The sequence below is a fragment of the Phocoena phocoena genome, chromosome 10 (assembly GCF_963924675.1).
Source record: "Phocoena phocoena chromosome 10, mPhoPho1.1, whole genome shotgun sequence".
NCBI lineage: Eukaryota > Metazoa > Chordata > Mammalia > Artiodactyla > Phocoenidae > Phocoena > Phocoena phocoena.
In genome coordinates this window covers 25,911,069-25,936,823 of record NC_089228.1, presented here as the reverse complement: position 1 = coordinate 25,936,823, position 25,755 = coordinate 25,911,069, and the positions used below count along the sequence as shown (strand labels likewise).

Below are 25,755 nucleotides of genomic sequence, written 5' to 3'. Positions count from 1 at the left end.
CATATTTTTTTCTTAAAAAACGTATGGGGGTCAGGGGGCCGATGACAGTTGCTGCCCATCGGTGACTAGTTTGCAGCTCGGTAGCTTCAGGAAGCCTCCTTTGGCGTCCCTGACTTGTTTTAGGTTTCTGAGCCTTTTGTTTCCGCAATTGTGAGAAATAAGGGCCTGGACCTAAAACTTCCTCGATGAGGATTTTATCAAGATTTAAAATACCCCCACTGGTCAAAAAGCAGAGAACCAAGGTTTGAAATTAGCATTCTATGTAGTCTTACTACGTAACAAACGTAAGTGAAAAACATCAATGAGGTGGTCAAATACAAAAAAATTCTAAAAAATTCTGTTTTTCCCATAAAACATGGCTCAGATGGCCCAATTTATTAATTTTATGTGACAGCTTTTGGCCAACACTCATGGTAATTAATGTGCATGTGTTATAGTTTGTAATGTTTTCATATAAATGAATCTCATAAGAAAGCCTGGTTTTCTCCTCCAGGAAGTAATTTCTCCCAGCATCAGAGAGCCAGCACAAGGAGAGCTGGGATCAGGATTTGGTTTTCCAGCTGCAGTGTCCAGTGCTCATTTCTCCTATACCATATGGCCATGTTAAAAAGAAATGTGTTAGGTTCCAATTTTATTTTCACTGATACTCTGAAGCTAACACAGAGACTCAGATTTTCTATTAAAAAATACATATGCATAGGACTAAATATAGAGAATATTCATCAAAATATTAATAGGCGTTATTACCTCTGCAGGGTAGAATGACGAGGCAAGTCCACTTTAGTATCCTGAATTTCTTTTGCAATGAGCATATTCTTTTTTTTTTTTTTTTTTTGAGGTACGCGGGCCTCTCACTGCTGCGGCCTCTCCCGTTGCGGAGCGCAGGCTCAGCGGCCATGGCTCACGGGCCCAGCCACTCCGTGGCACATGGGATCTTCCCAGACCGGGGCACGAACCCGTGTCCCCTGCATCGGCAGGTGGACTCTCAACCACTGCGCCACCAGGGAAGCCCCCATATTACCAATTTCTTCAAGAAATTACAGTGATCATTGTTAATAAGGTTTTATAAATAAGCATTTTTAGAAATCCATCCCTCATTTTAACAGTCCACAGCACCTGCAGGAAGCTCCTGTCAGAGCACAACTCTGGTCCCTGCTTCCTTGGCAAACTGTCAGTGGCCCCTCTTTCCGTACAGTACTGACAGCTGCCACTGTCTTGACTTTCAAGGCAGTGCTTCTAATACTTTGCCATTAAGTATATCATTTGCAAGAGGGCTTTGCTTTCCCAACCTGTTATTACTCGTAGTTTTACTCAAGTTTTTAATGAATGAATGTTTGTTTCCAGTTATTTTCAACAGATTATCCACTGAGATCATGTGTTTTCTCCTCTAATATGTTAATGAATCATTCCCATCAGCAATGTAAACATGCTCTCTTAAAAAAATGAATCAAAACCTCAGACTTCTCTCCCCCCTTCCTTTTTACAGTAAAAGCCAGCTCCCATTCTGTTTTTAACTCAGCTCTACCAAAACTGCTCTTGTCAAGGTCACCATTCAGCAAGCCTGGGATCCCCTCTCTCAGCAAATCCGGCTGCCTCTACAGTTTATTCCACCACTCCCCAGCGTCCCTGCAGCTCAGGGCCATGGTGACACTTAAAAGGTAGGTCAAATTGGGCCATTCCTCTGCTGAAAACCTCCAGCGACTTTCTTCCCTCGATAATTGCTCTCATGGGCGCTCTCTCCTTTTTCTGTAAGTATCACGGTACTAGAGAGGCCTTCTATGACACCCTATAGCAGAGAGCTCTCATGCCCTATTAATCACCTTTATCTGCTTTTGTATTTCTTTCTTCCTAGCACTTCTCCCCCTCTGACTCACTAAGTTTATAATTGGGATATAGCTAAAATCTTCAGTGAGACTGGCTTTGGCGGCAGATTCTAGAATCTAGCGTTATGGTAGCCTCAAAAAAGGAGGAGTAACTTCCTATCTTCTGTAGATACTTGTTTCTGAGGGAAAGCTTACGATACACTGCATTTCTCGTCTGTCTTCTAAGCATTAATCATACAGCATCTTCTCTTCTTCGTAAAATTCAGAAGGCTTAAAGGTAAGAGATGACATGCATGATCCCCTATTTTACTGAAGAGGCAGAGTCAGGATTAGAACTCAAGTAAAGGCCTGTAGTCTCTGTAACCATTTACCATAAACCAGAGCTGTTCAAATGAGGCAAATGTGACATTATTTATTTGAACATTACTGGACCCCATTCTTAAAGAGAGATGTCAAAAAAAGTAAACTGAAAGAAACCATGCAGTATTTATTTTATACAGTTCAACTGGGCACAAAGTAAAGTAAGCACCGCTACAGGAAATCCTTGGTGTATGAGGTTTTTTTTTTTCCTTACATATTAATTACTCTGGATAGTTTTTGAACTCTGTTTAATAGCAGGTCTCCTTTCTTGATAGTTTCTTGGTACTGCCAGTTCTTGCTATCAGGTCTATAAATAAATTGAAGAAAAATGAATTATTTACCAGTCACATTACTCCATAACAATAGTTGACCTACTTTAAAAAGAAGGCATTCTTCTTTTAAGAGTGCCCTTTATTTTGTGCAGTATTACAAACGATACACAAACTTAAGAGTACCTGTTCGTTTCCACTATTTCATTCACTTTATCTATTTTGCAGTGTAGCCTCCCAGCAGCAATAAATCTGGAGAGTTCCCTAATTGAGAGAGAAGGGGGAAAAAAGCCTTTAGCATTAGCCTTATAGAGAATTCTTAGAAAAATATAAATAAACACATGATTTGTCTTTCAGGGTGACATTTTGGTGTGCAGTAGTTGAGAAGATGGTCTCCAGTGTATTGCAGGTGTCTTATCTACCAGCATTAACGTGACCCTACAAGTGCCTATTCCTATGAAGCGTAGGTGGTCAAAGAATGAAGCCATTCACAGGTACAGAAGTGCTCAGGAAAAAACCTGAAGGGGTTAGAAAAATTAAATAAACATGAGGAGGAAAATAATGCACTTTACTGGGGCGGGGGAACCTGATGAAACCGTCTAGTTTCCTTCTCCTTAACCTTTCCGGAGCAGGGAACTCTAAGGATTTTCAAAATCCTTCAGAGCAGAGGGAAGGAGAACTTTCCAATTATTTTTAAGACGGAATAACGTGCCACAATAAATTTGGATTAGGAATGTGAAAAAAGGCATTTGTGAGTATATCCCGTCACAACCGAAAGCCCCCTAATTTAAGACAGTTACTTAAACAACAGTCAGTCACAGACCCAGCTCCACAGCAGCATCAGCAGTGAAGCCCTCCATCCAGGTCTATGTACCACCATATGACACAGAGAAGAAAGAAAATGCTCAGAAATGCACTAGAGCTACATGAAGACAGCCTTCCAATGCTGCCAAAGAGAATAAACGGAAAGCTGACTCCTTTAAGATAATCCATTTATAGTAGAATGATGTTAAATTTGGAGATTAATTAGGGGGAGTCCTCCTAATTAAGAAAAATCTGATTCCAAATAAGAATTATGTCACAGACACTAAAACATCTTGATCCTAGCACATAAACACCAACAGGAAAGGAACTCCAAATCTTAAGAACCAAATCTCGAACGGAATCTCGAACGGAAGTGCCATTTCAAGTCAGTGGGGAAAGGTTGGCTTATGGAATGGTGTTGAGGCAGCCTAATTATCACAAATCCCAGAAACCATGTAAGGAGAAAACGATAAACTCGATTATGTAAAGAGAATTTCTACATAGCAAAATAGTACCAAAATCAAGTCCAAAACCAAAACCAAATGAAAACGTGGCTAAAAGATGTTTGCAAGTATGTCGTTGCCACTGGTCAGTCGGTGGTGAAAGCCCCGCTATTCCTTTTCAATAAGGAAACGTGCAATTTTGGAAAATCTGGTGACGGGCTTGAAAGATGGGGAAGTTATGCTATTGAAGATTTTAAGCTAGAGGTTATCTTAAAAATAGCAAGAACTACTTGTAACAATGTTTATAGAGCATGCTGTATTGCTATGAGTTATGTTACTGAGTGGCCTCAGGTAAAAATCTAAAAATTAAAAGAGATCAGCACTGTTTTTAAACTCACTTGTGTTCATTTTCCAGCAGTGTACATAGTTGCATCTCCAGAGTGCCGCTGCAAAACCCACTGGCACCGAAGTACACAGAGAATACTACCCAACCAGATACTACCCAACCAGCAGCCTTGTGAGTCCTACCCAGATCCAAAGAACAGCAGGGGAAACCTCTAAAGAATCATCTTGATGTTATGATTTAGGAGAACAGCACTAGACTTGACGTACAAGCAAACTCTAACTCAAGAATGCCCTCTGCTGAGGTAAGACCTCCCAGTCAACTGCTGACACCCAGGCTGACAATTCCACTGCTGCTTCCCATGCCCACCATCACCAGACTAGTTCAGCCCTTCATTACCACCCCCATGCCCCCCCCAACACACACCCTGCCCCGCCCCACGACGAGACTCTAAACAACTTTACAACATCCCTTCAGATCCAACCTAGTATCTTCCTCCCATGCTTTGCTCTGGACCTCCCTGTGCCCATTGCCACACGTTCCTTCCCGTGCACCTAGGCTGCTGGTTTCTCAACCATGCTCCTAAATCTATCTCTGCTATTTCCTCCATCTGGAATGTCCTTTTCCCCACCACTTCCTATAAAAATCCTAAATACGGGGCTTCCCTGGTGGCGCAGTGGTTGAGAGTCTGCCTGCCAATGCAGGGGACACGGGTTCAAGCCCTGGTCTGGGAAGATCCCACGTGCCACGGAGCAGCTGGGCCCGTGAGCTACAAATACTGAGCTCTGCGCGTCTGGAGCCTGTGCTCCGCAGCAAGAGAGGCCGCGACAGTGAGAGGCCCGCGCACCGCGATGAAGAGTGGCCCCCGCTTGCCACAACTAGAGAAAGCCCTCGCACAGAAACGAAGACCCAACACAGCCAAAAATAAATAAATGAATAAATAAATTAAAAAAAAAAAATCCTAAATACGCAATGACAACCAGTCTCAATGCCCACGGGAAGCCATCTGTGGTGTGCCCATTTCGGGGGCACTTCGGTCACATATTCTGACTCCTAGTTATGCTCACTCTGAACTATGTACACTAAGAGTAAGCAGAGTCTCCTTTCTGGTTACAACACCAAAGTTTAAACTACTTAATGCCCTAAATCCGTGTTCAAGTAGGCGACGCTCTTGTCGCCTCCCCGTGTGCTAATCAATCAAACATATCCCAGAATGACTCCTCTTCCCCAAACAAACCACCTACCAACAAAATGGGAGAATACAGCCCATGGGTATGGTTTCTAACCTTACATATGTCAACAGACGGCCCGGTTTATTCAAATAATGGCCTGGTCCCCTTCTCCGACAATATCTTATTAAGTCTAAGGAAGTGGAAGTACAATCGTCGTTCAATTGTCCAAAATCACTTTAGGAGGGAAGAAAACAATCTGTGAAAACCCAGGCGTGAATCAGATAACAAGGCCTTTCTGGTAACAACAACTGCAGCTCGGTATGTACTTGACACCCTCTGCCTCTAAAGCTGGTCTGAGACCATGAAGGGAACAATTAATACCACCAGAAATCCACATACCATCAATTCAGATGCCACTGTAATGACTTGCAGAACACTGCAGTGTGGCTGTCTAACTGGTACTCCCCTGCTTCCGTGCATCTTATCCACAGCTTCAACCGAGCCTCGCGCTGCTCCCAACCAGTGGACACGGCTTTATCACCACCACAGCGCAGTTAAGAAACTAAAGGCTAGGAAGCCAGACCAGCCCCGGCTTTTTGTGCACTGCCCACCACAGGAAGCCACTCCTTACACTGTCGCATGAGAATCACGTTTATAACACTGCTCTTGGGCAGTGGTTACCAATTTCACACACGAGTTCAATTCAGAAGTGAAACAAAACCAAACCAACCGAGGGAACACAGCCTTCTACTTTGGTATGGATAGAATAACCAACAAAAACCACTATCAATCACTGCCTCTAGAAGAGAAGGAAATTTCTGGCTCCACAGTTTGGGTACGGTTAAGATCTGTGCATTTTACTGAACGTAAAGATTACTCAAAACCAACCCGCCCACCCCTAAACAAACACTGATATGCATGCTAAGGTGACTGGGGGTGAAACGCACTGGTGTCTGACAGACACCTCCTTTCAAGCAGCTAAAAATCAGAAGGTGATAAAACAAATGTAACAAAATGTTAGTAAATAAATTACAGAAACAAGGATCTATGGGAATTTACAGTGTAACTCTTTACAATGTTTGGCATGTTTGAAATTTTTCATAATAAAATATTAGAAAAATACCCAAAATGGCTAAAAAGAGTGTGGTCTTTTAAAATGAAATGCAGCTTCATTAAAAAGTGCGTTTTTCACGGTGAGCCACTGCAAAACTACATCTTCAAAGTTAAAAGGCTGATGTTTGGGAACCACCTGGACAGCTCACATTCTGAACGTCTACTTCTCCCCAACTCCACATCCACTACCCTGCGTCCAAGACACGGGGACGCCTCCTCCATGAGCTGCTGAACAGACCACCTGGCCTCCCCATCCAGTGTGTGTTAAGACAGCATGGAACCGCGTTACCCACCGGAGGCTTAAAACGCTCCAGTGGCTCCCCACAGCACCTGGATTAAAACCCAAGTTCCCCACCAGGCCCTACACGACCGTACACTGCCTGACTCTCCCACAGCTACCCCCACTACTACGCTGCAGCTACGCATCTTTCTGTGCCACTGTATTCTCTCTGTAGACTCACTTCTATCTGAAATGACTTACACGTTTATTTGCTTACTTGCCAACTCTCCCCATAACTAGAATCAAACTCCATGAAGACAGAGACCTGAAACAATGCCAACCCATTCAGTTAAGGCTTTAATACATATTTGATGAATCTGATTCAAGCACTGGAAGTTCCATTTTTAACAACCAGTTTGCCCAGAATTGCAGTAGCAACCAAAAAATTGAAGGCATTAGCAGAGGAAATAGCTCTCTATCTATCTTATACTTCACACTAGGTCCTGAGAGTCACTACTGCAGTAGCAGTGTGGCTCACAAAGACGTAACAGAGATGACCTCTGCTCCAGTTACTATTAAAAGTAGACTTCTCTCCCATCTTTGCTACTACAGTAGAAACACATGAAAGCAGAGATAACGGATATGATTGTTTTGATATTGAAAGGAAAATTCCTAGATCTTGTTTTTATAATTGAGGGAAGCAATGTAAATGGAGAAAATACACAAGTTCACACATGCAAAGGTAAGTGTAAAAAATAAACTGACATGTTACTTAAACTTACTGATCAATGAACTCCACACCAACACCAAAGGCTTCTGCCATATAGCCCAGGGTTAATGACCTGTATGACTCGAGCAGCTGGCTGTACGCGTGAATCCGCATCTCTCTCACGTAGAATCGATAATGAGGAGCAAAAAGCCAGTCCTTTTTCATTTCCTGTTCCACAACAGCTGCAATGAATAACATGACAAATTATAAGGACCTCCCTTTGGATAAACTGATTAAACTGGAGGATGGATTTATAACATGATAGAAATTAACAGCCTTTATCTATAAAGTGTATATAGAGTATTAATGAGCAATCCACACACAAGTGCAAATTATTTTACTGAATACTACTATCACTGTTCTAAATAATGAGGATACAGTAGGAAACCAAAGGACAAGATCTCTGCTGCCACAGCAACTAAATTTTCAAAGAGAAGAGATAAATGAACAAATAAAGAAGGTACTCTCTGAAAAGAACGAGTTCTGTAAGGAAAAGAAAACTGATGTGATAGTGAACAGGAGGGCTTCCATGGGATTGGAGTCGACAGGAGAAGACTTCTCCGAGGAACCTGCCCTGCAGAGAGCAGGAAGTTTAGAGCAACACAAAGAATGCAAAGATCCAAGGCAGGAAGAGCCTGGCTAAGCCCAAGAGCAGAAAGGAGAGCAGGTTCAGAACGTAGCAGGAGGACAGCTACAAGGATACAGAAGGTAAGCAAGACAAAAGATTCAAGAATATACTTATGTTTCTGGCTTGAACAAGATAAAAATCCCTGGAGAATTTCTTTTTTTTTTGAGTCGCTTTGTGTGTGTGTGTGGTGGTGGTGGTGGTGGTGGTGGTGGTCGGGGGTGGGGGGGGGGTGGGGAGGGAAGGATTCAAACATTACACTTCAGCAGGGTTGAGGTGGATTCCCCTGTCAGACACCCAAGTCAAAGATCCCAAGGCTTGGGTCTGATGCTCACTGGCAAGTGTGGGGCTGGAGACATGAATCTGGAAATCACTGCCATCCATATGTATTTGATGACAGAATTATAGAGATAAGGGCAATGACCAAGCCTGGGCCAGTTAGTCACTGAGAGGCCTAACAAAGGATGAGGCAGTAGGTCCAGAGAAAATACATTATTTCAATACACTGAAGTTCTAAGGTCCTTAAAAAAGGATAACTGGCAGTTAGAAGGAGTTCTGCCTGTTTGATCTGCCACTACATACACAGTGTCTGATGTCCAACAGCCACTTAAAAATACTGACTCAATACCAGCTATTTCCAAAAGACATAAAGATACATTTTAAAGAAAAAGAAAAAAACCTACTTACAAAACTGCATGTAAAATACACCCACACATGTTTAAAGGTGTTACGTGCTTATATGTCTGGATACAAATGCCCTTGGACGGACACCCTTGGAACGTGAAATCAGTAGTTGCCTCTAGAGAAACGACCTGGGCAATCAAAGGCTAGAGAAACTTTTTCTTCTTTCTATGATACAGTTTGAAAATTTTCCATGTATACAAAAAACTCTGGGGTTTTTTTTTGGTGTGTTATTTTCTGACTTTTAAAGTACATATAATGAATAAAAGTTCTGGAAGGATATGTAACAATCTTAAAATGTTTCTATTCCGGCAGAATTCTGTGTATGTGAACGTGTAAATGAATTTGGACCTAGGACTGTCTCATCTCAGTTTATTTTTAGAAAACCAGCATGTATTACCCAGAAAAGGATGCTATTTTATCTTTCAAATAAAATATTTCATAGTACAAAGTCTATGTATATTTGGAGAAGCAAAAAGGCTTATTTATATATAAAACCAAATAAATGCTACATGCCTTAGTACGTAAAAGGAGAGAGTAAATGATACAAATTATGACTGTTGTCAAAAAGATTTAACTATCTGTCCTGTGTATTTTAAATATCTGGGAAATCACGAGCAGGCACCAGGCCCTGTCCCCACTGTCCCAGAAATGTGCGAACAGCAGCCACCCATATGAGACCCGCCACAAGGCACCAAGTGCTAATTAACCCCACTATACCAGGAAGGGCCACTATACCTGCACACCCATATCAAGTGGATAACAGCCAGCACACGCTGAGCAAAGAGGCAGCAAGCATCCAAACTAAAAGCCACCACTCGATTCCAGAGAAGAGGGCAGAGTAGAGGGACTTGAGCTCACCCACTCTCGCAAAAACACCAAAATCACAACCGCTGAACGACCACTGATAAAGAAGACTGGAACCTACCAACACAGATATTTCACACTCAATGAAAAGAAGAAGCCACAACAAGACGGCAGGAGGCGCACTGTTGTGACATAATCGAATCCCATTCCTGCCGGGCGAGTGACCCCCAAACTGGAAAATAAATATATCACAGAGGTTCTCCCACAAGAGTGAGAGTCCTGAGCCCCACATTAGGCTCCCCAGCCTGAGGGTCTGGCACTGGGAGGAGGAATCCCAAAAGCTTTGAAGGCCAGTGGGGCTTGAGTACAGGAGCTCCACAGGACTGGGGGGAACAGACATGCCACTCTTGGAGGGCGCACACAAGGTCTCATGTACACTGGGACCCAGCACAAAGCAGCAACTCCACAGGAGCCAGGGCTAGACCTAACTGTGAATCTTGGAGGGTCTCCTGGGGAGGCAGGGGCTGGCTGTGGCTCACACCAATCACTAGTCTCTGCGGGGAGGCCCCAGAGACTATTGATCAGCATGAGCTCTCCTGGAGGTCACCATTTTGGCATCAAGACCTGGCCCTACCCAACAGCCTACAGGCTCCAGTGCTGGAAAGCCTCAACCAGCAGGATGGGAACACAGCCCCACCCATCAGCAGACCAGCTGCCTAAAGCCATACTGAGCTCCCAGCCACCTATAAACACACCCCTTGACACTGCCCTGCCCACCAGAGGGACAAGACCCACCAGTGAGCAGGCACCAGTCCCTCGCACCAGGAAGCCTGCACAAGCCTCAGGACCAACCTCACCCACCAGAGGGCAGACACCAGAAGCAAGACGAGCTACGATCTTCCAGCCTGCAGAAAGGCGACCACAAACAGAAAATCAGACAAAACGAGACAGCAATGTGTTTCAGATGAAGGAACAAGATAAAAATCCATAAGAACAACTAAATGAAGAGGAAGTAGACGACCTACCTGAAAAAGAATTTACATTAATGACAGTAAATATGATCCAAGATCTCAAAAAGAATGCAGGCACAGACCAAGAAGTTACAAGAGACGTTTAACAAAGAGAAGATTTAAAGAATAAACAGAGATGAACAACACAAAAACTGGAATGAAAAACAAACTAGAAAGGATCAGTAGCACAATAACTAAGGCAGAAGAATGAACGAGTAAGCTGGAAGACGGAATGGTGGAAATCACTGTCACGGAACAGAATAAAGAATGAAAAGAAATGAGGACAGTCTCAGAGACCTCTGGGATAACACTAAATGCACCAACATTCACATTATAGGGGTTCCAGAAGAAAAAGAGAGAAAGGGCCTGAGAAAATATTTGAAGAGATTATGGCTGCAAACTTCCCTAACATGAGAAAGGAAACACTCACTCAAATCCAGGAAGCACAGAGAGGCCGATACAAGATAAACCCAAGGAGGAACACTCCAAGACACATATTAAACAAAAAGTAAAGACAAAGAAAAAATATAAAAAGCAACAAGGGAATAGCAACAAATAACATACAAAGGAACCCCCATAAGATTATCAGCTGATTTTTCAGCAGAAACTGCAGGACAGAAGGGAGTGGCATGATATAAAGTGATGAAAGGGAAAAACCTACAGCCAAGAATACTCTACCCAGCAAGGCTCTAGTTCAGATTCGATGGAGAAATCAAAAGCTTTACAGACAAGCAAAAGCTAACAGAGTTTAGAACCACCAAACCACCTTTACAACAAATCCTAAAAGAACTTCTCTAGGCGGAAAAGAAAAGGCCACAACTAGAATCAAGAAAATTACAAATGGAGAAGCTCACTGGTAGAGGCAAATACAAAGTAACGGTAGGAAATCATCCACACGCATATATTATATCAAAACCCGCAATTGTGAGGAAAGTACACAGGCAGGATACTGGAAATGCATTTGAGATTAAGAGATCAGCAACTTAACACAATCCTGTACATATACAGACTGGCATATCAAAACCTCATGGGAATTACAAACCAAAAATCTGCAATAGAGACACAAAAAAGAAAACGCAATCCAAACACATCACTGAAGATAGACATCAAATCACGAGAAGAGAACAAAAGAGGAAGGAAAGAAAAAAAGACCTTCAAAACCAAATCCAAAATAATTAACAAAATGGCAATAAAACATTCATATTGATGATTACCTTAAATGTAAATGGATTAAAAGGTCCAAACAAAAGACACAGATTGGCTGAATGGATATAAAAACAAGACTCGTATACATGCTATCTACAAGAAATCCACTTCAGATCTAGGGACACATACAGACAAAGTGAGGGGATGGAAAAAAGGTATTCCATGCAAATGGAAATCAAAAGAAAGCTGGACTAGCAGTACTCATATCAGACAAAATAGACTTGAAAATAAAGACTTGCAGGAGACAAAGGAGGACACTACATAATGATCAAGGGATCAATCCAAGAAGATGTGACAGTTGTAAATATATATGCACCAAACACAGGAGCACCTCAATATATAAGGCAAATGCTAACAGCCATAAAGGGAGAAATTGACAGTAAGACAATAATAGCAGGGGACTTTAACATCCCCCTTTCATCAATGGACAGATCATCCAGACAGAAAATCAATAAGGAAACACAGGCATTAAACGACACATTAGACCAGATGGACTTAATTGATATTTACAGAGCATTCCATCCATCCGAAAGCAGCAGAATACTCATTCTTCTAAACATTCTCCAGGACAGATCACATCTTGGGCCACAAATTGAGCCTCAGTAAATTTAAGAAAAGTGAAATCGTATCAAGCCTCTTTTCCAACCACAGCGCTATGAGATTAGACATCAGTTACGGGAAAAAAACTAAAAAATACAAACACATGGAGGCTAAACAATGCTACTAAACAACCAATGGCTCACTGAAGAAATCAAAGAGGAAATCAAAAATTACCTAGAGACAAATGACAATGAAAACATGATGGGCCAAAACCTTTGGGACACAGCAAAAGCAGTTCTAAGAAGGAAGTTTACAGCAATACATTCTTACTTCAGGAAACAAGAAAAATCTCAAATAAACAACCTAACCTTACACCTAAAGCAACCAGAGGAAGAACAACAAACAAAACCCAAAGTTAGTAGAAGGAAAGAAATAAATGAAATAGAGACAAAAAAAAAATAGAAAAGGTCAATGAAACTAAAAGCTGGTTCTTTGAGAAGATAAACAAACTTGCTAAACCTGTAGCCAGACTCATCAAGAAAAAAAAGGGAGAGGACTCAAATCAATAAAATGAGAAATGAAAAAGGAGAAGTTACAAGGGATACCACAGAAATACAAAGGATCATAAGAGACTACTACAAACAACCATATGCCAATAAAATGGACAACCTGGAAGAAGTGGACTAATTCTTAGAAAGATACAACCTTCCAAGACTGAACCAGGAAGAAATACAGAATATGAACAGGCCAATCACAAGTACTTAAATTGAAACAGTGATTAAAAAACTTCGAACAAACATAAGTCCTGGCTTCACAGGTGAATTCTGTCAAACATTTAGAGAAGCATGAACACCTGTCTTTCTGAAACTCTTCCAAAAAATTGCAGAGGAAGAAACGCTCCCAAGGTCATTCTATGAGGCCACCCTCACCCTGACACAAAACCAAAGATACCACAAAAAAAAGAAAATTACAGGCCAGTATCACTGATGAACATAAACACAAAAATACTCGACAAAATACTAGCAAACCAAATCCAACAATACACTAAAAGGATCTCACAGCATACTCAAGTGGGATTTATCCCAGGTATGCAAGGATTCTTCAGTATCCACGACTCAATCAGTGTGATACACATTAACAAACTGAAGAATAAAAACCATATGATCATCTCAACAGATGCAGAAAAAGCTTTTGACAAAATTCAACACCCATTTATGATAACAGCTCTCCAGAGTGGGAATTGAGGGAACTTACCTCAACATAATAAAGGCCATATATGACCAACCCACAGCTAACATCATTCTCAACAGTGAAAAGCTATAAGCGTTCCCTCTAAGATCAGCAACAAGGCAAGGATGGCCACTGTCACCACTCCTATTCAGCATAGTTTTGGAAGTCCTAGCCATGGCAATGAAAGAAAAAGAAAGAAAAGGAATCCAAACTGGAAAAGAAGTAAAACTGTCACCGTTGGCAATGACATGATACTATACAAAGAAAATATGCTACCAGAAAACTACTAGAGCTCATCAATGAATTCAGTAAAGTTGCAGGATACAAAATTAATACACAGAAATCCTTTGCATTCCTATATACTAACAACAAAAGATCAGAAAGAAAAATTAAGGAAACAATCCCATTTTCCATCACATCAAAAAGAACAAAACACCTAGGAATAAACCTACCAAAGGAGACAAAAGACCTGTACTCTGAAAACTGTAAGACCCTGAAGAAAGAAATTGAAGATGACACAAACAGATGGAAGGATATATACCATGTTCTTGGATTGGAAGAATCAATATTGTCAAAATGACTGTACTACCCAAGGCAATCTACAGATTCAGTGCAATCCCTATCAAATTACAAATGGCATTTTTCACAGAACTAGAACAAAAAAATTTTTTTAATTTATATGGAGACACAAAAGACCCTAAATAGCCAGAGCAATTCTGAGAAACAAAAACGGAGCTGGAGGAATCAAACCCTCTGATTTCAAACTATGCTACAAAGCTACAGTCATCAAGACAATATGGTACTTGGCACAAAAACAGACATATAGATCAACAGAGCAGGACAGAAAGCTCAGAAATAAAAACTCAGGCACTTATGGTCAATTAATCTACAACAAAGAAGGCAAGAATATACAATGGAGAAAAAACAGTCTCTTCAATAAGTGGTGCCGGACAGCCACATGTAAAAGAAATTAGAACATTCTCTAACACCATACACAAAAATAAACCTGAAATGGATCATAGACCTAAATGTAAGGCTGGACACTATAAAACTCTTAGAGGAAAGCATAGGCAGACCACTCTTTGACATAAATCACAGCAATATCTTTTTTGATCACCTCCTAGAGTAATGAAAATAAAAATAAGAATAAACAAATGGGGCCTAATTAAACGTAAAAGCTTCTGTACAACAAAGGAAACCATAAACAGAATGAAAAGACAACCCACAGAATGAGAGAAAATATTTGCAAATGAAGCAACCTACAAGGGATTAATCTCCAAAGTACACAAACAGCTCACACAGCTCTATGTCAAAAACAAACAATGCAGTCAAAAAATGGGCAGGGCTTCCCTGGTGGCGCAGTGGTTAAGAATCCGCCTGCCAATGCAGGGGACATGGGTTGGAGCCCTGGCCCAGGAAGATTCCACATGCCATGGAGCAACTAAGCCTGTGCACTATAACTGCTGAGCCTGTGCTCTAGAGCCTGCGGGCCACAACTCCTGCGGGCCACAACTACTGACCCCACGTGCCTAGAGCCTGTGCTCCTCAACAAGAGAAGCCACCGCAATGAGAAGCCTGCTCGCCGCAATCAGAGGAAAGCCCACACGCAGCAACAAAGACCCAATGCAGCCAAAAAAATAAAAATAAAAATGAGCAGAAGATCTAAATCAACACTTCTCCAAAGAAGACATACAGATGGCCAAAAAGCACATGAAAAGATGCTCAACATCAGTAATTATCAGAAAAGTGCAAAGCAAAACTACAATGAGGTATCACCTCACAAGGGTCAGAATGGCCATCATCAAAATGTCTACAAACAATAAATGCTGGAGAGGGTGTGGAGAAAAGGGAACCCTCCTACACTGTTGGTAGGAATGTAAACTGGTGCAACCACTATGGAGAACAATATGGAGGATCTTTTAAAAACTAAGTATAGAACTACCATATGATCCAGCAATCCCACTCCTGGGCATATATCCAGAGAAAACCATAATCCGAAAAGTTACATGCAACCCAGTGTTTACTGCAGCACTATTTAAAACAGCTAACACATGGAAGCAACCTAAATGTCCATTGACAAAGGAATGGATAATGAAGGTGTGGTACACATATACAATGGAGTATTACTCAGCCACAAAAAAAGAATGAGATAATACCATCTGCAGCAGCACAGATGGATCTACAGATTATCATACTAAGTGAAGTAAGTCAGACAGAGAAAGATAAATATATGGTATCACTCATACGTGGTATCTAATTAAAAAAAAAAAGATACAGGGCTTCCCTGGTGGCGCAGTGGTTGAGAGTCCGCCTGCCGATGCAGGGGACACGGGTTCGTGCCCCGGTCTGGGAAGATCCCACATGCCGCGGAGCGGCTGGGCCCATGAGCCATGGCCGCTGAGCCTGCGCATCCGGAGCCTGTGCTCCGCGACGGGAGAGGCCACAGCAGTGAGAGGCCCGCGTACCGCAAACAAAAAAAAGATACAAGTGAACTTACTTACAAAACAGAAACAGACTTACAGATATCAAAAATAAACTTACGGTTACCAAAGGGGAAACGGGAGGGGGAGGGATAAATCAGGAGCTCGGGTTGAACATACACACACTACTATATATAAGATAGATAACCAACAAAGACCTGCTGTATAGCACAGGGAACTCTAATATTCTGTGATAACCTATATGAGAAAAGAATCTAAAAAAGAATGAATAAATGTATACGTATAACTGAATCATTTTCCTGTACGCCTGAAACTAACACACTGTAAATCAACTATACTCCAATGAAATTAAAATATTTTTTAAAAATAAAAATAAAAATCTATCTGGGAAATGAGTAAATTTTAAAAGGTTGCCAGTAGGGATGGGGAAGATGGGAAGAGGTTACCTTAACCATTCAAAAGTTTCCAGGGCTTCCCTGGTGGCGCAGTGGTTGAGGATCTGCCTGCTAATGAAGGGGACACAGGTTTGAGCCCTGGTCCGGGAGGATCCCACATGCCGCGGAGCAACTAGGCCCGTGAGCCACAACTACTGAGCCTGCGCGTCTGGAGCCTGTGCTCCGCAACAAGAGAGGCCGTGATACTGAGAGGCCCGCGCACCGTGATGAAGAGTGGCCCCCGCTTGCCACAACTAGAGAAAGCCCTCGCACAGAAACGAAGACCCAACACAGCAAAAATCAATTAATTAATTAATTCCTACCCCCAATATCTTCTAAAAAAAAAAAAAAAAAAGTTTCCAAAAGCCATCAATTTCATCACACTAGGATAGCACTTCCCCCCATTTTTCTCTTAAATTACAATTACACAGAGCACTCAGTAACATACAGGCACTGTGCTGGTGTCAAGATCACTACAAAGGAAAAAAGCGTAAGGTCTACTCTTAATTATCCCAAGTAGCAGTAGAGAAAAACTCTAAAAAAGAATCACAAAATAATTTGCTGTTTAAAAAATGGGGCAGGGAATTCCCTAGCGGCCCAGTGGTTAGGACTCTGCACTTTCACTGCCAAGGGTGTGGGTTCAATCCCTGGTTGGGGAACTAAGATCCTGAAAGCCACGCGGCGTGGCCAAAAAATAAAGATTAAAAAAAATTAAATAAGTAAAAATAGGTCATTTGACCAATAAGCACATGACAAAATATGCAGCATCACTACTCATCAGAGAAATGCAAATCAGAACCGTAAGATACCACTTCACACCCACTAAGATGCCTACGATCAAAAAGACACACGATAACCAGTATCAGATGTGGGGAAACTGGAACTCTCACACACTGCTGGTGGGAATGTAAAATTGTGTAGCTGCTTTGGAGAACAGTTCAGCAGTTTCTCAAAAAGTTAATCAAAGAGTTACCATATGACACACCAATCCCATTACTAGGTATATCCCCAGGAGAAACTAGACATTGTGTCCACACAAAAACTTGTACATAAACATTCATTCCAGCGTTATTTATAATGTATCCATCATCTGATGAACGGATAAATAAAATGTCGTATATCCATGCAATGGCGTTATCATTCAGCTCTAAACTGAATGAAGCACTGATACATGCTACAGCACGGATGACAGTAAAAGCATTATGCTGGGCAAAAGCAGCTAGGCACAAGAGGCCACATACTGTGTAATTCCATTCATATGCAATGTCCAGAATAAGCAAATCCATGGAGACAGAAAGACTAGGGGCTGGAACCAGGAACGGGAAGTGACTGCTAATGGGTACAGAACATCTTTTGGGGTGATGAAGATGTTCTGGAATTACTGGTGTGGCTGCACACCTTGTCAATATACTAAAACCACTGAAATTACACACTTTAAAATACTGAATTTTATAGTGATTGACATCTCAATAAAAAAAGAGGATGGGGCATAAAATAAGACTAGGAATGCAGAGAAGGGATTTAAAAAATTTTTGGACTGAAGGAAGAAGGGAAAAGCGCCACATTTGAGCAGAATAATGACGAGATCCACACGCAGAAAAAAGGGGAGAAGGGCAATTCTGCAGTACAACCTTGGGTGCAAACCCACCCATCGTGCACATATGGGAAGACAGGGCCATGCAGGTCGTTCACACTTGAGGAGCCCTGTTCCCACGCTGCGTGACGGGAGTAGTATGAATTCCCATAAAGCAGCCTAACTTCATGCAGAAAGCACTCCATAAACACTGGGCCAAAACCTACTCCAAACACAGAAGACCATCATTTGGAGTCCTCCTAACCCTTGTTTTGTAAATTCTACCTACTTATTAACCAAATACTTCCTGAAACTTGCAGCACAAACAAGAGAATTATCAATGCCAAGTTATTTAAGTTTTAGGAAAATCATCTGGGAAGGACCCCTGGGTTGAACACCACAAGCACTTTCAACAGATTTTCTCAACCAACATCCCTTGAAAATGATTTGCAACTCAGCACAAAGATTTAGCTGTTGCATAAATAACCCATTGTTGAATTCAACTCAATTAACATCAACTCAATCCAACGGAGATTCAAGATCTCAATTCTAAAACTCAGTACTTCGAACCATTTGCTCACTTTCTGCCTTACATCCCAGTAAGACTCTAAAGCAGGGGTCAGGCAAACTTCCCCGGCAAAGGGCCAGATGGTTGATATTTTTAGCCACTGAGAGCCATAGAGCTGTCATGTAGTTTTCTTTGTCCTGTTTTCTTAAACGATCCTTAAAAAATGTAAACATCAATCTTACCTCCTGGACCACACAAAAGCACTTGATCAAAGTCTGCTAACCCCCCTATAAACAAGATGGGCAAAAGATTAGCTGTACTGACCAAAGACCTACAGCTGTCTGCACACTATATTTTTCATATATGTGAAAAATCATCTTAGGTTACCTGCAAACAGGGTCAGGAATAAGATGAAGACAGTCAAAACGAGCAACTCTATCCTTACCTAATGATTGGAAGAAAACTGAGTAACGGCATTCATAGAGTGAAAACAGATACTGCCGAACTGCCGGAAGACTGTGCAACACTTCCAGAATCTCTGCTCCTTTAATTACCTAGAAAATTTTTTAAAAACAAATATGTGCTTTAATGATTTTTGTGTATTTAAGGTGTATTTTTGTGTATTTAAGGGGCATTCTTTAAATATGATCCAGTCATTACCTTTTCCCTAAGATCTGGTCTTTCTAAAGCAATCATGCTGACATAGACAGTGTAAGTCACAAAGGTTTTATAATCCATGAGTTCATAGGATGTAAATGTTGAAACAGTGTCAAGGAAGAGTTCAGCTGCCTGTTTGAAATCACGAATAGCCACACAATAAAGACCTTGATATACTTTTAGGCGGTTTCTCCGATCCCAGTCTCCTCCTTCCTCTATCAAGCTATAAAATACAAAACAGTAAGGTGATGATCTGAAAATAAACAGTGCCACTTTTTACAAGTTTTGTGTTATTATGAAAGAGAAAACAGCTTTTAACAACTTAAACCAAAAAGAAAAATTGAAGGAGAACATTTCTGTAAGTAAGAACATTAATTATTTGACCAAATTTACTAGTTGGAAACAAAAGAAAATAGGTAAATTTCTTACATCAATTTCTTATCTGTAGCATCATAATTTAGAGGGAATAAATCCCCACTGCTAAAACGCACCTCTGGGGACTTCCCTGGTGGTCCAATGGTAAAGAATCCACCTTACAATGCAAGAGACGCGGGTTCCGTCCCTGCTCAGGGAACTGAGATCCCACATGCCGTGTGGCAACTAAGCCCGCACGCCGCAACTACTGAGCTCGCGCGCCTCAACTAGAGAGCCCGTGTGCCGCAAACTACAGAGCCCATGCGCCCTGGAGCCTGCACACCACAGCTAGAGAAGAGAAAACCCGCATGCCACAACTAGAGAGAAGCCCACACACCACAACAAAGAGCCAGCACGCCACAAGAGAAAGGTCCTGTGTGCTTCAACAAAGATCCCGTGTGCCGCAACTAAGACCCGACACAGCCAAAAAATAAATAAAACACTAAAAAAATGAAAAAATAAAATTCACCTTTTGGCCTTTTCTGTGTTCCGTGTGATGAGGTCATTATCCATGTAAAATAAGCCAATTCTAAGGAGATAGAACACAATATCCAGTCGGTGACCCAGGGCCACGGTTTTGTCATATGTCTTGCGAAAGGCTGTCAGAGCGCCTTCCTGTCAAGAGAACCAAGGCAACAGGTGAGAAAAGGTTAAAAGTTTCAAAAGCTAATAGCTGTCTAGGATTTTCTTAGCAAGGAGTTGGGGAAACATGTAGGAGTAGAGATAGAACAGTATGGCCATGAGCTGATACTTGTTAAAGCCGGGGGATAATTGCATGGGGCTCCTTATACGATTCTCTCCACTTTTATAAAAAACACATCAACTGTGTCTAAGCATATACTTATATTCTAGAAAACAATGGAAGAAACACATTCACGATTTGTTCACCATTATTTCAGTATTCTCCTTTGTTCTATATTTTTTCCTTTAACAATTACAATACACTACTGTAAAATTACTGTAAACTGTCAATCTTATCACCTAAAGGGTAATAAATATTTTATCTTAATCACTGACTACTGGAACATAATTGAGTATTTAAATATACAATTCTATCTCAAATCATTGTGGAATAAAATGTTTTTATTGCTTTTAAAACATGAACATGTGGGACTTCCCTGGCAGTCCAGTGGTTAAGACACTGAGATTCCACTGCAGGGGATGCGGTTTGATCCCTGGTTGGGGAACTAAGATTCCACAGGCCACGTGGCCTGGCCAAAAAACAGCAAAAAAAACTACCACCACCACCACCAGCAAAAAAAAAAAAAAACCCAAAACAAAACAAAAACAACCCCCAAAAACAAAAAAATGAACATGAATAAAATCATTTGTTTATACTTGGTACCTTTTAGTATGTGTCTGGCTTCGTTTTACGTAATTATTAGTTATGCCTCATACATTTCTAAAAAGAGACTGGCAAGACAGTAATGGGCACACCCAGTACTAAGATCTCGGTTTTTAAATACTATCCCCCAATAAAAGAAACCAGGGATCCTAGGAGAAATGGATGATTCCAGGTTTGGAGAGTGAAAATAACAGGTGAGCCTGTGACATCTTGTTATAAGGAAGACCAAGGAGATCATGTCAAAAGGACCAAGAAACCATCCTGAAGGAACCTGCACTAACAAACTTGTAACAAACTGAGCACCGGAAAGAATAATGACTGTAATCAATACACCACAGTGAATAATAAAAATCCACTAAGTCCATTATTTAGTAATAGTACATAAAATAAAATATTAAAGCAAGAAAGTAAACGGGAGGGAAAAAAGACAACTCTTCTTTTTAGAAGAATGCTATTTAACAAATATGGAACATATTATTAGAACATCACCGATTTACAACCCCCTGATGTTGATTCAAACATATCCTTGTTGAAATTCCTTAAGGCCTGAATCAAAAGCTTTTAATTTCTCATTCACGTGTAATAATTTATCCTCTTTAAAACCAAACCAAAGCAAACCACACGCAGCCTAGAAAGCCACACAAACTATTAGCTATTTTTAAACTGTTCTGTATTTTCCAACTTTTTACAATGACCAAAGCTTCTTTTTTTCCAAACCCTAAATTTATAATCAGAAGAAAAAAACTTGTTTTAAATTTAAACTAAATAATAATAGCTCGTACCATTTAACATTTCAGCACTTTGCAGCAGGGACTAGTCTAAGCTCTTTGCTCCTAGGCACTATCATTATCCCTATTTAACAGATGAGGAAACTCATACAGAGGAGTAAATCATAATTACTGAAGTCAGAAATACAACCCAAGCAATCTTATCCAAGAGCTCACACTATTTAATTTTTTTATATTGACACCGTGTCATCCATTATGTAAATACTTCAGGGGGCACTGCTTAAAATTAGGACATTCAAAGCCCATCCTCTTAACCACTATTACAGAACTACTAAGTTAAAAAATTTAAAAGATCCAATGCTCGTGGGCATCCCTCTTGTGCCCTGATAGTGGAGTATAAATTAGGTTGGCTGCTGTGCAGGAGAACAGGCCACACATACTAAGATAAAAACTGTTCTTCATCCCAGAGATTTCATCTCACAGAATACACCTTAGAGAAACATAAGCATATATACACAAAGAGGCACACACACAGGCATGTTTACACAGCAGTGGCTTGTCCTAGCAAAAAGAGCTGAAAACACCACACATACCCAACCACTGACTAGCTAAGTAACTACAGCATAGCCCTACCATGGACTACTAGCTAGCAGTCAGCCAGAATGAGCAAGATACAGGCACATTAACACGGGAGTCACTCAGATATAATGCTGAATGAAAAAGTAAACAACATGAGTACACTACGATTCCACTGATGTAAAACCAACTTTTAAAACCAATACTACCTAACTGGAAATGTACAATAAAAGAAATTAAAAGATCTGAGGAGATAGAGAATAAAGAAAACCAAAATAGAACTTCAGCATTAACTGTAATATTTTAGTTTCTTACAAGGAGACGATTACCTGTGTAAACAATAATTTTCAAAATGCACCAGAACCAATGCTTCCCAACCAGGATACGTTACAAAAGTGAACTACTAAGAATGATCCCAATTTTGTAAAAACAATAAATAAACACACACCTCCAAACAGGCACTTTGTTTTATTGGCATAGAAAGAGAGGGGGAAGACTACACACCGGTGGCTGTCCGGGGGCAGGTGACAGAATGGGTGTAGCAAGAAGACTACTTTTTCTTTATTAACTTTTTGCACTAATTCACTAGTTCAGGCAAGCAGGTTACCTCTGCACTTGGTGGAAAAGGACGTTAGTTTTTAAAATGAGACATTACTAACCTTGCACAGCGCCCATGTCAGGCTCTACAGAGAGGGGAGGCCATCTCACTCACCTTGTCACCTATCCGGCAGAGGTACTCGGCCTTTGCCATCATCGCGTCTCGGATTTCGCTCTCGCCCAGATTCTTCTCCGCATCTTCCAGCTCCTCGTCCAGACGTTTCAACTCGTCTTCATTTGCCTTCTTCATTTTACTGAGCAGGTCCACGTCCATCTGCCACTCAAGGGATTTGCACAAGGCTTCGTAATAAGGAGCCATGTCTGAGAGCGAACAAGAGGGATGTGGCTTAGGAGTGAGGCCCCGTCCTGCCCTAACCTCAGTGTCTACCCACTCCTTCCTCGTACACGACTGCGAGGTCATCCACCAGTCGCCTACCTGCCAGGAGGAAGGAATGGGACAGAGCTTGGTAAAGGGCTGGGCGGTCAGCATCAGGGCCAGGCCTGTCACCGCCGCCCTCTACTAGGGCCGGGGGGCGGACAACCTCGGTTTGCCTCTCGGCGGCTTCTGTTCCCACAGAGTCTTCCAACAAGGGAAAGGCTAAGCTTGTTTACACACACACACACACTCAGACCCGTGCGTACAAGGGTACAGGGCCCGCTGCCATTCACTCCTAGGAAGGGCGAAAGGAACCGACCCAAGTTTCCCCTCCACCCGCAATGCTGAAGTCCCCGAGACCAGTCGCTAATGACAGTAAGTCATGTCTCTCTTCCGTGCCTGGCACGGGGCTCAATACCTCGGGATCCGCCCGCCCCCCGCCCCGAGGCTGGCCCCAGGGGGGGAGGCGCACAGAGATGCAAACCTCTGAGGGCAAGGCTGGAGGTCCCAGAAGGCGCCCCCGACAAAAGGAAAGCCCCGAAGGGCGCAAAGGCCAGGTCTGGTCTCGGGGACCCCGTCGCAGGGGCGCCCCGGGGTCGCGAGCCCCGCTGTGGAAAACCCCGCAGGCTCGGGAGCGCGGGGCCGCCCAGGCCTAGGCCGCTGACTCGGCTCTCGCGCCGGCCTCACTGTTATCGCGGACGGCTGCCATCAGCTCGTCGCGCACGGCCGCGTCCCCGCGGTGCTCCGGCAGGCTGAGCAGGAAGCGCAGCTGCGCGATGCGTAGGTCCGGATTCTTGGGCAGACCCTCCTCTTCCAGGTTCTCCAGCGGCATCGCGACGGCGAGGGTAGCGGCTCGGAACAAACGGCAACTCAGCCCGGTCCCGCGGCGGCGGCGGCGGAAGTGGAAGGAGTTCGCGACTGCGCCCGGAGGCCTCCAGCCCGGCTTCCGGTCCAGGGTCCCTCTCCGCCCATAGCGTCTCCTGCTGGACACGCCCGGGAATGCCTCACCCATCCCGAATGCGGGCGCCCTCGTGTGGTCGCCGGTGGCTTTCCCTCGCTCTCAGCCACGAGAGTCCCAGAGTGGGTGGTGCCCAACTCCAAGGTTGGATTTCCCTCTCCCCACTGGTAACCATTAGTTTGTTCTCTATATCTGTGATGGCTTTTACTTTTATGTGCATCTCATTTGAATTCTCCCAGTATTAGGAAGTAGTACTATTAGCCCATCTTGTAGATAAGAAAAATGAAGCACAAAGAAGTTAGGGAATATGACCAGCCAAGGTTATGCAACAGCTACGCCTGAATAAAAACCTCTGTCTGCAGCTCGAAAGCTCATGTTCTTTCCGCTCTTCTCAGAAAACGGCTCCCAGAATTCCACACTCTTAATACCAAAGCACCATGACTTTGTTTATGCAGAATTTAAGTCGTTGCGTGCCTGTGTTTTCAGCCTCTCTTTGTTCATGTTGCTACAGAGTCTTCAGAACAGGTAATGGTTACAGGAAATTCCACCTAGTGGATTTTCATAATTTACTTTTACTCTTCCCTCCATTAGAAGTGCCTTTAGGTTGTCCAGGGTTGTTATTTTCCTAATATAAAAACCAAGATGGGGGCTTCCCTGGTGGCGCAGTGGTTGAGAGTCCACCTGCCGATGCAGGGGACATGAGTTCGTGCCCCGGTCTGGGAAGACCCCACATGCCATGGAGCGGCTGGGCCCATGAGCCATAGCCACCAAGCCTGCGTGTCCAGAGCCTGTGCTCTGCAACGGGAGAGGCCACAACAGTGAGAGGCCCACGTACCACAAAAAAAAAAACAAAAAACAAAAAACCAAGATGAACACCTTGGGACGTACACAGCATTTCATATTTTACGTTTTTTTTTTTTTTCCTTAGCATAAATATCCAGGCAGGATTAATAGGCACAAGGAAGGAACCCTTTTTGATTTTCAAATATTGACTATCCAGTGGTTTTCAGAAAGAGTTAAACCAGTTTACACAGTCACTGAAACATTCGGGACTGCCACGTTCTCACCAGCAGAAGGCATTACCATAGGTTTCTAATAGCGCATCTGTTTCGGTAAAAGTAAACATTTTGAAGGCAACTCAAAAGACAGAGAAAATGTAGAGAGCACAGAAAAAATCACCAGCACTCCTTCATGTTAAACTTTTGGTGAAGAACTCTGTAAACCGCTTTCATTCGTTCATTCATTCAGCAAACATCATTGCACGGCTGCAAAGTACCAGGCACAGTTTGAGGCACTGGGAACACAGCAGTGAAGACCATGAAGGCCTTGTCCTCGGGGGAACGTACATTCTAGACACACTTAGCTTCACGGAAATTCACCTAGATATATATTAATAGGATCATTCTAAACTTGTACCTTATAAACTGCTTTGTTCGCCCCACCATGTATGGTAGATGTCTTTCCATGCCGGTAAATATGGATTGACGTCATCACTTCTAATGACCACATAGGATTCTATTATTTTTATGTACCAAGTTTTCCCCTTTCAATCCTTACTTGATATCAATTTGAATCATTTTCATTTTCTCACTCTCGTAAACACGCTAGGGTTGACCATCTACATGCATATATTTTCACACTTGGGTAATTATTTCTTACCCCAAATCCCTAGAAGTGTAATTGCTGAATAAGAGGGCTGAACGTTTTGCATTTTGACATAGTATATAAGGATT

The 25,755-nt window shown here is 42.3% G+C and overlaps 1 protein-coding gene across 2 annotated transcripts; it reads right to left on the bottom strand.

Moving 5' to 3' along the window:
* Positions 1-2,290: 2,290 nt before the first annotated feature.
* On the bottom strand, positions 2,291-23,931 carry PSMD6 (proteasome 26S subunit, non-ATPase 6). 2 transcript variants are annotated; one of them, XM_065885340.1, is made up of 8 exons: positions 23,752-23,931; positions 22,804-23,009; positions 19,912-20,057; positions 19,032-19,251; positions 18,817-18,925; positions 7,330-7,498; positions 2,639-2,716; positions 2,291-2,490 (listed from the first exon to the last, which is right to left on the bottom strand). In XM_065885340.1, exons 1-8 carry the CDS (start codon positions 23,894-23,896, stop codon positions 2,394-2,396), a joined length of 1,170 nt encoding a protein of 389 aa, XP_065741412.1. In that variant the 5' UTR covers positions 23,897-23,931; the 3' UTR covers positions 2,291-2,393. The 2 variants fall into 2 exon arrangements, with proteins under 2 accessions (XP_065741412.1, XP_065741413.1); XM_065885341.1 differs by having other exon boundaries at positions 23,869-23,896.
* Between the last annotated feature and the right edge of the window lie 1,824 nt (positions 23,932-25,755).

Coding starts and splice junctions, on each gene's coding strand:
- PSMD6 (XM_065885340.1), bottom strand. CDS start 23,896: ATGCCGCTGGAGAACCTGGAAGAGGAGGGTCTGCCCAAGAATCCGGAC. Junction 23,010..23,751: donor GGCAGCCGTCCGCGATAACA/GTGAGGCCGGCG, acceptor GTTCGCTCTCAG/ACATGGCTCCTTATTACGAA. Junction 7,499..18,816: donor AGTTTTCTTCCAATCATTAG/GTAAGGATAGAG, acceptor TATTCATTGCAG/CTGTTGTGGAACAGGAAATG.